Source organism: Heterodontus francisci, chromosome 14, assembly GCF_036365525.1.
Source record: "Heterodontus francisci isolate sHetFra1 chromosome 14, sHetFra1.hap1, whole genome shotgun sequence".
Lineage (NCBI taxonomy): Eukaryota > Metazoa > Chordata > Chondrichthyes > Heterodontiformes > Heterodontidae > Heterodontus > Heterodontus francisci.
In genome coordinates this window covers 93459166-93472389 of record NC_090384.1, presented here as the reverse complement: position 1 = coordinate 93472389, position 13224 = coordinate 93459166, and the positions used below count along the sequence as shown (strand labels likewise).

At 41.7% G+C, this 13224-nt stretch overlaps 1 protein-coding gene across 3 annotated transcripts in view; it reads right to left on the bottom strand.

Annotated features, from left to right (window-relative positions):
* ano1a (anoctamin 1, calcium activated chloride channel a) overlaps window positions 1–13224 on the bottom strand; it is a 235581-nt gene that overhangs the window by 81575 nt on the left and 140782 nt on the right. For all 3 annotated transcript variants that reach the window (XM_068046540.1, XM_068046542.1, XM_068046543.1), the window contains exons 10-12: window positions 8836–8900; window positions 3977–4111; window positions 701–861 (exon numbers count right to left, since the gene is read on the bottom strand). In XM_068046540.1, coding sequence (XP_067902641.1) covers window positions 701–861; window positions 3977–4111; window positions 8836–8900 — 361 coding nt within the window. The remainder of the gene's footprint in view (window positions 1–700; window positions 862–3976; window positions 4112–8835; window positions 8901–13224) is intronic.

Sequence of the window (13224 nt, the reverse complement as noted above, 5' to 3'; positions counted from 1 at the left end):
CACCAGGAAATCTAATAGGGAATTCAGAAGCAACTTCTTTACCCAGAGAGTGGCAAGAATGTAGAACTCAGTACAACAGGGAGTAGTTGAGGCGAATAGCATAGATGTATTTAAGGGGAAGCTAGATAAATATGAGGGAGAATGGAATAGAGGGTATGCTAGCTGAGTTAGATGAGGAAGGATGGGAGGAGGCTCGAGTGGAGTTGAATGGCTTGCTTTTGTGCTGTATACTCTATGTATTTCTAGGTAAAAGTAGAGAACACAGATAACTGTTTTCCATAGACTAAATATTTTTACAGTTTTACACCAGATAAATTCAAACTTGATCCAAATGTGCTTCCAACTTACCAAACCACTTTTATGTTGTATATAATTTTTGATCCAAGTATAACATGATCTACACCCAGTTTTTAATTCTCCTGCAGACTAGCTGTACTCAATCTACTGCCAATTTTTTTTCCAGGACCCTGTAGCACTTTTTTTTTTTTAAAAACACCTCTAATCACCTCTGCGCAAGTCCCTTCTTTAACTTGTGTTTTCTCTCGTTTTATTTTGCTTTAAATTTAACGGCTACATGAATGATAAATGGGACATAGTGCAACTTGCAAAATTGGACAGTTTATCAAAATCAATTCCTGGCATTCAGTATTACCTTTAATTTTAATACTTAAAATGGATAAGGTTAGATAAGGTTCCTTACCCCATAATGCCATAAAAATGGAATAGAAAACTGTTGCGGGATTATCAAACAGATGGCTTGCTCGTGCTGTGGCACAGGTAGTGCTCAGCTTCCAGTAATTGCACGTTTTGTCACACAGTGGGCACATTGTGATATTGGTGCGATGGTCACACATTTCCATGCTGTTGTCAGAGAGAGAAGGAAAAATACAAGTTATCTTGTTGAAGTTCATTCAGAAATGAGATGGGCTTAAAATTGAAGTGCAGTCATCTTTAAAAGGCCCGGTAGACACGATGTAGTTAAAGTTCATTGGATCCTTTGATAGCAATAGTCCAAGGATTTGACCCCCAGAGACCAAGGCTGGGTGATTGGCCAATGAAATTTGTTAACTGGCGAATAGACTTTCATAAGACCTGAACCATTTTTAGGACCGGGCCTCAGTTGCATTGGGCTGGCAAGTTGCAGCTAGCAACCAAGCTCCCCAGCGCAGTCTGCTGGACCCAGACTGCCCCATTATTAGGCAGGGCATAGGGAGGGGGACCATAAACTGGGCTACTCCGGGCTGGGTTCGTATGGCCAGAGGAGCACTCTGGCCCCTCCTAGCCCCAACTAAAATGAAGGGGATTCTCTTCAGCTTGACCTCTTATTGATACCGGTGGGAGCCTGCATGGTGCCTGCTCCAACTAGTTCAGTCCCAAAATGGCCATGAGGGACCTATTATCAAACCCCCAACCTCCATTTTAAAATTAGCCTCCCACCTGATTCTAGGATCCACACTGTCCTCCCCAGTGTACATTGCCGCAGCCAGAATGACGCCGCAATGGGGCAGTCTGTCATTGCCCACCATTTTGGGGGAATTACCACCCTATTTCTGCTGAACAAAAGGCAGACAATTCAGCCCAGTTTTAACCTCATCGTTAGTGTTTTCAGGTACAAGACTCCAAATAATCAAAAAGCATAGCTATGTACAGATTTCAAGTCATAATGGGATTACTGGAATGCAATATTACTGCATGCTACTGTAAAGAAAATCTCAAATTATTTCAATCAAATGAGAGAGAGCCCGTTGGGTGCTTTAAATGTTGATCACTCTCAATCTTCCACTGTTATAGATATTTTATTCATTGTACCAATACTTAAATAAAATGTTAGGGCATTTAGAAACATCATCCTGCCACTGGAAGTAATAATCTCATTTAGTTTTGCTGATTAATTTCCTTCAGTGACTCATTCATGCAAGGTAACATGTTGAGGCAATTCTTGTACGATGGACAAAGAATATCAGACGAGCGGAATTCCTAAAATATCTAGATTAAAATAGATTAATAAATTGGAACGGTATTCTAAAGTTATTAGTATTTGAAATAGGCATTAAGGGACTCTTCTTTCAATAACAATCAAAGGAAACGTTTAAGACAAATACCAACCAAAAAATTGAATTATTAGATGGAAATATATTAACATTTACTTTGATGTGTTGGATACTGTTGAATGATTATATTATAGTGTTACAGACCTGGGACTGTGATGTCCTTACCTGTAGTAACATGATTACAATTCAAAACTGATTGCGATATATAACTGCAGGCAATGAATTGGCATCAATTGACCCAGTCGAGCCGAATGGCCTGTTTCTGTGCTGTAAATTCTATGTGATTCTATTAAGCACAAGTTTAACTAGAAACTCCAATCAATGGAGGATGGATCACATCTTAAAAAGTCAAACTGGAACTTGTCCTACACTGATTTGAATTGCAACTTCAGTTCTGAGTGTGTAAATAAACTGCTCAGCAACAAATAATTCTTGTATTTCTGCAGCATCTCATCAGTTTGCAACATTGCAGCAGTGCTCCACACAATGAATTCCTTTGAGGTGCACTGGCAGCTCTGCAGTGCAATAGTTTTACAATCTAAATAGCAATTATAATTGCTCAAAAACACATCTCCTCTGCTTAATGCAAAACAAACCTTTGTTTTAACAGGATAAATCAATTTGCGGCTAAAGAAACTTTTGAAGAGGTCACATTTGCAGAAGAGGTGAAGCAAGAGACTAGTCCCGTGGGACAGGCTCAGTGTGTGTAAACCATTTGAGCTGTAGGTTTGCATATTTTCTTTAACTAGGAAAACTGAAGCTATTTCCTTTTTAAATCAGCTATTAATATTTTGGGTGAATCCTTGTGCTAGGATGAATTATACCAGTACTGGTGAATGGACCATTTTTTGTTTAACCCCATTAGCATCAAAGGCTCCCAGGTCAAGTGAAGCAGAGTGGGTTAAAAGTCTCTATATTGTGTTTTAAAAACAGTTATTCATTCCGACCTTTAAAGACTTTCCTGTTTGTGGCTTTTTCTGAAGCAGTTTGGTAATTTATTACCTCTTTTGCTACGTTAGGGGCAGCTTTCTGCTGTAGGTCTTTGCTTTGTAGAAACTGGGTTAAAATGACCCAAGATCATTGCAAATATGACCATTAAAGCTGGTAGTCAAGAGGAAACTTTACACAAGACCAGGCTAGATTCAAACCTATTTTCATATGTTAATCCACTGTCATATTCAAATTCTGCAACGGATTTAAACACAAAAAAATGCATTTTTAATAAAGGACCTGCTTCTTGAATTCTGCAGCTAACGTTGGAAGCAGTCGTGAGGAAAACCTATTACAGGCTTTGATCTATACTGAACTAGACTGTTTTCCAAATCCTGCTTTTTACTGGATTGCTCTCATTATAAAATCCAATCTAGGATCCAAGGTGGGCATTATATAGAACCCCAGATAGATACAGCACAAAAGGAGTCCATTTGGCTCATCGAGCCTGTTCTTTGAAAGAACTATGCAACCGCAGCACTTATAATCCATGTTTTCTCCAAGAACCCATACTGTCCTATTCCAGATCGCCAGGCAGTGAAGGATAGAACTGGAGCCAAGCTCTACACTAGTTTATAAACATTTATTTACAGAGATACACATTACAAACATGCATCTCCAAACCCAACAACTACAGTTTCAGTCTGCTCCTATTTATAGGAGCACAAGTGAATTCCCACCACCTGGATACAATTAAGCACTCAATTAATACACACTTAACAAGACTCTAACAAAGAATGGGGTTTACTCAGTGTGCATTTGCTTTAGGTAATGCAACGAAAAAGCAGGTTTACAGTTTACCCATTTTATATTGACAGCTCTTCAAGATTTTTAACAGGGTATTTTTAAACAAAAAATTAAATTAATTTGAAAGCCCCCAGACAAAAATAACTGAAAAAGACATGTACATAATTTTTTTTAAGTTCTAACTTTACCTGGGAATATTCTCATTAACAGTTGCACAGCCATACAGGAACACTATGATCCCAACAGTAGATGCTGGAATCAGCAATTGTGTGTATACTCCAAGCCAGGCAAAATAGAAGGCAATCTTCTCGCCAAAGTACTTTCTGAAAAAGATCAGCTTTCTATTTCAAAATTTCAGTGATTTCCAAATGAGCATGATCATTAAAAGTAAATGCAATCAAGATTCTATCCTCAAATGTAAGTAAACATACATATAAACGAACAACAGGAGCTGAGGAACTAAAAGTTGTAGTTAAGCACGATTATTTTTAAGTCTATTGAACCACAGATGACCATTTTCTCCTCTTTCCATTCATTGCTCTGGGAATTTCCCTCATAACTGCTTGACAGGAAGGTGGGAAAAAGTAAATCATGGGGATGTTGAGGCAACAGACTAATTTGCTTTACAATGCCATCGATCCAGAGATAGATACCATCTACCCAGAGATAGAAAGCTTTATTACCAAGTACACTTTATCGACTGGTCCAATTGAGAAATTTTGACAGAACCCAATAGAGGCAAGAAGGTCTATGATTCTCAACCAGACAGGTTACCCAAGATAGGTGCAGAAACTCGAGACGAACAATCAGAGCATCCTTGTGACCTAGCATCATTACGTCTTTGGAATTTAGACAGGGCTGAGTTTTATTGACTACCCCCCACCCGACGTCAGGGGTCATGACGGGGGCGGTGGAGACTGGAAAATCCTTCCGGGACAGCCCACCATTTGCACATACTGGAAGCTACATATATTAATACGCAGGGCCCAGTTATTTGTAGACAGAAAGAACATGTACACACATTGCGCCAGTTTCAGCTAAACAAAATAAGTGACAGCCATTCACGGGTTTATTCCTCAGGGCAAGGCCTTAATTAGAGTCAAGCTGCCTGGTTTAAATTTCAAACAAAGCTTGGCAGTTAGCTTTTAGTCACCATAAACTGGTGCATTCTCCATGGCAACGCCTATACCAGAGTCCATTTGCCAACCAATCAGCACTCTCTTCTCATACAGTATAAATTTGTTGTTTCCAGTACATTGGTATTCTTGCGAATTGTCCTGATGAGGACAAGACGAAAATCTTCGACATGTCTCTATTTTCAGCAATAATTACTTAACTCGTTGTGATGGCCGTCCCATGTAGATAATCCGGCCAGTTGCCAGAAGTCACGCGCCATCGGATCGCTGTTTGGAGATCCGAGGCGCAACACTGGTGGGGAGGGAGAGGAGTGAAATTTTCGGCAGTGGGGGGGGGGGGGGGGCTGGTGGGAGAAACGGAGAAGCCTTCTGCTATTGGCTGAGGGGATGGTGGGTCAAAGGTAACGAAGCTCAGTGGCGGGGTGGTGGGGAGACGTTCGGCATCAGAATAAAAGTTTGTTTTTGGGGGGGGGGGGGTAAGGGAAATTTATATATTTTGAGTACTCATTGGGCTTGGCGGGGTGGGGGGTGGGAGAGGGGATTCAAATATAAAATTTATTTAAATTTTTCACACACTGGGACCTTTAAAAATTTAAATAACCTGTCAGGGCTTGAAACCCTTTAAAAATGGTGCCAACGCCTGCATGGTGGCACTGGACATTATTGCCGGGGATGAAGCACCCGCCCCCTCTACGTCATCAGCAGCAGGGGGCGGGGGTGCCGGGTGGAATATCGCAGCGGCTTTGTGGCACACTTTTTGAAGCTCGCCGCTACTATTAAAATTCAGCCTTTAAATGAATACGTGGGATATTGAAGATAGTGAGTTTTATTTATTTATTTAGAGATACAGCACTGAAACAGGCCCTTTGGCCCACCGAGTCTGTGCCGACCAACAACCACCCATTTATACTAACCCTACAGTAATCCTGCATTCCCTACCACCTACCTACACAAGGGACAATTTACAACAGCCAATTTACCTATCACCTGCAAGTCTTTGGCTGTGGGAGGAAACCGGAGCACCCGGCGGAAATCCACGCGGTCACAGGGAGAAAACTCTGCACAGGCAGTACCCAGAATCGAACCCGGGTCCCTGGAGCTGTGAGGTTGCGGTGCTAACCACTGTGCCACTATTTTCAAATAGCCCTTCAAATAAAGATTAGTAGGAATTCAGATGTTATTCAAGGAAAAAAAAAAATCTAAACTCTTACAAGATTCAGATGTTTCTGTCCCTTCAAATGGCATCATAAATAAATAAAATGTTACTGCACATAATCAATTCTTCTGAGACATCACAAATCACAAACACGCAAGCAATTAGCATAGCAAACGGTATGTTAGCCTTTATTGCAAGGGGATTGGAGTACAAGAGCAAGAAGTCTTGCTGCAACTATATAGGGCTTTGGAGAGCACACCTGGAGTACTGTGTACTGTGTAATTCCTTACCTAAGGAAGGATTCACTTGCTTTAGAGGGGGTACAACAAAGGCTCACTAGATTGATCCTGCCAAGAGGATAGTGAGTACTATGGGCCTATAACAGAACATAGAACATCATCTCTGGAGTTTAGGAGAATGAGAAATTATCCCACTGATATGTGTAAATTTCTTAGAGGACTCGACAGGGTAGATGCTGAGAGCTGTTTCCTGTGGCTAGAGTGTCTTGAACTAAGGGTCATAACCTCAGGATAAGGGATCGCCGCATAGGACTGAGGAAGAGGAGAAACTTCTTTGGAATTCTCTACACCAGAGGCCTGTGGATACTTAGTCGTTGAGTATATTGAAGAATGAGATAGATAGCTTTTGGACATAAAGAGAATCAAAAGATGTCGGGATAGTATGGGGAAAATAGAGTTGAAGTAGAAGATCAAATCAATTTTATTGAACAACTGAGCAGGCTTGAGGGCCTGCATTGCTGACACTTGCTCGTGTTTCTTATGTTATATAGCTGTCACAGTAAAGTGTAGATGGGAGCAGAGTGTTGCAAAGGAACGCTAATAGATTAAGTGAGTGGGCAGAACTGTGTTAGATGGAGTTCAATGTCAGAAGGTATGAGTCCATCAACTTTGGACCCAAGAATGATCGATCAGATTATTTTCAAAATGGGGAGAAGCTAGGAACTGTGGATGAACAAGGAGATTTAGGGGTCCAAGTACAGAAATTGCCAAAAGCTAGTGGACAGTTGCAAAAGACAATTTGAAAAGGCTAATGGAATATTCACATTTATCTCTAGGGGTGTGGTGGGGTGGAACTAGAGAGAGGTGGAAGTTATGTTACAGCTACAGAGAGCTCTACAGGTTAGTCAGCATCTGGAGCACTGCATTTAGTTCTGGGTACCAAGCCTGAGGAAGAATATATTGGTCTTAGATGGAGTGCAGTACAGATTCGCCAGAATGGTACTAGGGTTAAATTATGAGGACAGTTTGAGTAGACTAGGCTTGAATTTAGCAGATTAAGAGGTGATCAAACTGATTTAGAATGATCAAAAGAATTGATAACCGAGGGAGAGAAACTAATTTCTCTGGTTGAGGAATCCAGGACAAGGAGGCGTAACCTTAAAATTAAAGATAGGCCATTCAAGAGTAATGTCTGCAAGCACCTCGTCACACGAAAGGTCAGTGAAAATCTGGAACACTCTCCCCCAGAAAAGCTAGTCAAGGCTAGCTTAACTCAAAATTTCAAAACAGAGATTGATAGGTTTTTGTTAGACAAGGGTATTAAGGGTTACAGAACCAAGGCAGGTAGATGGAGCTAAGATACAGATCATCCATGATCTAATTTAATGGTGAAACAGGCTCGAGGGGCTGAATGGCCTACTCATTTTCCCATATTGACAGTTTTATGCTGAAATTTGCACACCTTCATCATTAGTGGTTATGTGGTTAGGCCATTTTGCCTTTAATTTTTTGTTAACATATCCATCTAATTTCCAAGCTGTTGCAGTCGCTTGGGTTTGAAAACACAAGTTTCCCTGGTGGTCCACAAAGGCTCACCCTGGTGACTCCTTGCATGCTATTTTCTCTTTCCCATACTTTGGATTCAAACGCTAAATCTGAACTCTCAACCTTCAGCGTACAAGCCTACTAAATTGATTCCAGCACTTCATAAAGCATTGAGTAAGCCACACAGAGTACAGTTTACTTCCACAGCAGATAACATGTCTCTTTTCGTAGCTGATTGGGGAAAAACAGGGGTGGGCAGGGTGATCCAGACACTTGCAATTTAATGGTAACAGAGAGAAGCTATTTGTGCAGAACCAGTGACAATTATAAACTAAGGAAATGGAGAGATAAATGCTACCTCGGGAATGTTACCCATATCAGTGAATATGGAGTCAGTGCAAGTGCTCAAGGGAGATACACAGCTTTTAAATACAGAGAGAACAGAGGGATGCTTGGATCTGAATACTTATCCAGACATTCATTAATTATTGCTCATAAGTATAAAGCTTATAAAAGATTATAAAAGGTTACATTCAGTTTCTTTCCCCTCCACTTTTAGGTGTTCATTCAGAGCACACCCTGGGTACTGAACCTATACACTTATATAGCTGAAGGTGGAAGCTGAGAAAAACATACTTTGAAAATGGTGATAATCTTGCAAAATACTTTATCAAAGTTGAAAAACCATTTACTAAAAATAGAGATGGCAATGAAAATGATTACATTTTACAACACACAAAATCATTTATTCATGCTTTTAAAAGACAATTGATGTTGTTTATTAGATAAACAAACCATCTCGTTGGAGGACTCTCTCTCCTTTACATGGCAACAAAATTATAAATTGTTTACACTCACATTCATGATTTTGCCAGTAGTGAGGAGGAGATCTTCCCCAATATTGTATATTGGCAAAAACAAAGCCACATTTTTGCAGTCAGTCATCATTTAACTGATCACAAGTTCCTTACCTAATCAGATCAAGTGGCTGGTATTTGTAAAATATTCCATAACTAGCCCATTCTTCATAGAGAAGCTGAAGGAGAAGGTATAAAATTAGTCTGTAATTCAGTAACATTTCCTGTACAAGATAATAAACCAACACACATTTCTACTATTTGAATCAAAAGTTAAAGGCTCACATTTTTCTATGTAGCAGCCTTATACAAAGGGTATGTATGCACCTATTACTCCCTATCTGAGCACACTACATTCGCAGGGAGACACCAACATGGTTTAAAGTTCTACAGCCTGGGGTATGATGGCTCAACATGATTCAACATGGAGTGAGACTTGGCGAGAACCTTTTTCTAGTTGTACTTACCCATTTGTAAAATGTTTAGAAGTGGGGTGGGGGCCGTGCGGGGGGGGGATGTAACATTTGACGTGGAAGCATAAGCATCAGAGTATAGGGACATGAGTAGGCCAGTGAGTCCCCACAAAACAATATTATTTATAAATTATGATAAAATCAATCATCCTTTCTGTATCCATTCTTCTATGCACGAAAAGCATAATGGAGGAATCATCAATGCGACATATTATTTTGATAAGCTGTATTGTACTAAACATTATGGCTGTGCAAGGACACATGAAAACACAACTTGGCAGTTGAGCAAAATTTTAACCTGGACATCTGTACAATGAAGCCAATTCCAAAAGGATGTTAGCTCTGCAATAATTGAGAGAATAAAAAAGCAACATTTATATGCAACTTAAACATGAAGAACATCCCAATGTCCTTCACAAATAGAATTGATGAAAACCGACACCAAGGCAAAGGAATAAAATTAGTCATAATTGAAAGTTTGCTCAATGAGATGGGTTTGAAAAGATCGAGTCAGAGATTTGGGCAAGAAGTTCCAGAGAAGAGGACCAAGGTGGCTGAAGGTTCTGCCACCAGTGGTGAAGCAATGAACTGGAGATATTTAAGCAACCTTGCAATTCTCAATTGAGTCTTGTTCCCATGTAGTCTCGGTCTGGAACATGGCGGAAATTTTTAACTGCCAAGCTGGCCTGGTCCTTGAAGACCATTGTTCAGTCTGGTCATGATGGAGTGTGCTGTCAATGCACAAAGATTGATCTCACAATCTCTCTCCTCAAAGTTCACAATTCCTGAACTGAGAGAGGAGGGAATAAGCTCCACAAGAACCTGCTGCGGGAGTGATCTCAAAAGGTTAGAGGTCAATCTTTAAATTTTTATTAGTGAGGGAAATTTCCAGATTGACAGCTACCGGTGAACCTCAATGTGCAGGTGAAAAAAATTGTAAAAACTACTTTTCTATGAAAAAGATACTTTAGGCACTTGGAGTATAAATTATGTAGTAAAAGATTACTCTCAAAAACTTTCACATAACTATATTTATTTGAGAAAATTCAATGTTAAAAAGCTAGTAGGGTGTTAACAATGTACTCAGATTTGCTTCAGGTAAATGTCCTCAAGTAGCCTGTTCTGAAAACTGCATTTGGTCAGGGGCATGTTTGTATCACAACAGAAATTGCAGCATGAATCCTGAATGATGTACAAAAGCAATGACATGGCCGTGCCATGGACCGTGTATCTGTGTGCAAATCAGATTGCAGAATGTTGTTTGCACAACACTTCTAACAGGAAATGCTCCCTTTAACAAGCCAAGGTGACCCTTAATATGCATAAAAATGAATCGTCACCATGAAAATCTTTTTGAGCAGGAGTCCGGCAAAGCTTTCGAGGACGTCAAGCAGTCAGGCGTCATTAGTCTTTTGCACTTGAAGATCAGAAGATTTACATGACCTTTGGTCTTCATTTATTTTGTGGGAAGATATTTTAAACTGAGAACAGGATGAACTTCTGACTGTTCTATGCAAAGATGCATCTCCAAAAGAAAAAAAATCACAATGAACTCTTGCCTGAGAACATTTACATATACATGACCTTTTGAGAGAGTGGCTGTAGTCATACTGGTCACAACAATAGAGTTTAGAGCAGTTCACAAAATAATAAAATTTCAACTCAAGTATCAAAATGTTTTCCGATGCATTAAACAAGGTCTTTAACAATTCCCATAGGAAACTTCAACGCAGGAACCAACGAATGCATCAAAAATGTATCTAAATGAGACACACAGATTACCACAAGAACTTGGATGTCAGTATAATGAAGCATCACTAACTTCCTGCAGGATATTTTAGTCACTTGAGAAAACCAGCTGGAGTAGTTACAATGGAAAACAAATTTAAAAAAAACTTTCAGCAGTTAAAATGCCATAAAAGGTGAGGTGGGGGTGGGGGAAATAAATCACCAAAAACCTCACCACAATGAGCAGAGTTTAACTGAACAAAATATGTTGCTAAGTAATTAATTTGAATGTTAAAATAAATTATTGACTTCACCTGTCCAACACTGCCTATTCTGTCCTTTTGGAATTACAGCTTTAAGTATCATGGCAGATTAAAGAGCCTGAATTATGGAGGAGGAGAAAAAAAAACTATAGTTATAAAATCTGTTCTAAGCTATTGTATCTGGAAAATGCCGAAGTTAAATGAGAGTTTTTTGGAACAATTTGTAGACTTTTGTCCAAGTCAGAAGGTTGTAGGTTCAAGTCCCACTCGAGGACTTGAGCTCCAAATCTGAACTGACATTCCAGTTCAGCACGGAGAGTGATGAAGATATACTGTCAGAGGTGTCGTCTTTCAAAGGAGACATTAAAGTTGGGCCATTTTTTCATTTCAGGTGGACATTAAAAGATCCCAGGACGCTATTCAAAGAGGAGCAGGGACGTTTTCTGTGTCCTTTCTTTATTCACTCGTAGGACATGCATATCCCTGTCAAGGTCAGCATTTATTGCCCATCACTAATTGCCCTAGAGAAGATGGTAGTGAGCTGCCTTCTTGAACCGCAGTCTGTGCAGTGAAGGTATACCCACTGTGCTGTTGGGGAGGGAGTGCCAGGATTTTGACCTGGCAACGATGAAGGAACAACGATATAGATCCATGTCAGGACTGTGTTGAATTGCAGGTGGTGGTGTTCCCATGTGCCTGCTGTTCTTGTCCTTCTGGACAGTAGAGCTTGTGCATTTGGTCAACATTATACCCTCAATCACCTCTAAGTCTGCCAAATGATGCTTCACCTCCCGAAGGACGTGGATGAGCTTTCCGGACGTCGATGGTGGGCACTGAGGAAATGGCTTATTACCTGCACCAGATTCCACCCCCCCTCCCCCCCCCCTTTACCCCCCTTCCGCCCCCCCCACCCCCGTCCCCTTCCCTGCTCCACCCTCTCAGCTCACCCCCTCACAACCCCGTCCCAGCCCGCCCCCCCCTCACACCATCTTCACCCCGCACCCCCTTCCCCTGCATCCCCCCCCCCACCCCCTCCCTCTACCCCTCCCCCTTGCAACCCCTCCTCCCACCGGCACCATCCTACACCTGTGTAGGGGCCCCAACAACCCCACTGCCTTGTGGGCGTCTCGGGAGAGACCAAGGCTAAGGGAGTAAACCCTAACAGAAAATCCGGAGCGGAACCCCGTAGGCGGTCATGTGTCACCTTTGGCATGTTTCCGGCAGTTCCTGCAGCCATACTGGTGCCAAACGTCGTGTCCTGCACTCCTTTGGACCCCACCAGAAAGGCCAAGAGGGGGGTTTTGACGACTGGGCAACTCTCAACCTCCATAAATTTGCCCAGGCATGCGCCATGGAGAGGTCACTCCATAGTTGCCTCACAGCGACTGAAACAACACGGAAGGCAGCAGTTACGGGTTATAAGTCCAGATAAATTGGCGTAGAAACTGGGAGCCACGGGTTGCCTTTGTCGGTGGGAGAGGTCATTGCACCTCACTGGACAGCTACCGCCCGCCTCAAACCGGGCAGCCCCCGGTCAATAAGGTTCTGTCCCGCCACAGTCTGCCTGCTTCAATGGGTGCTTGGAGCTCAGGGTCATTGCCCGAAAGGTGGACTGATACACCGCACCAAACAACATGAAAAAAGGAAAGAAGGTACCAGCCCTTCGCTTTGCAAGCTGGAACGTCAGAACTATGTGTCCTGGCCTGTCGGAAGACCTTACACAAATCAACGATTCTCGGAAGACCGCCATCATTAACAACGAGCTCAGTAGACTCAATGTGGACATTGCAGCACTTCAGGAGACTCGCCTCCCCGCGAGTGGCTCTCTAGCAGAGCAAGACTACACCTTCTTCTGGCAGGGCAGGGATCCTGAAGAACCAAGACAGCATGGAGTGGGCTTCGCCATCAGAAACTCCTTGCTCAGCATGATAGAGCCTCCCTCAAATGGCTCGGAACGCATACTGTCCATCCGACTGCTCACCACCTCTGGTCCAGTACACCTACTCAGCATCTATGCTCCAACACTCTGTTCCGCACCT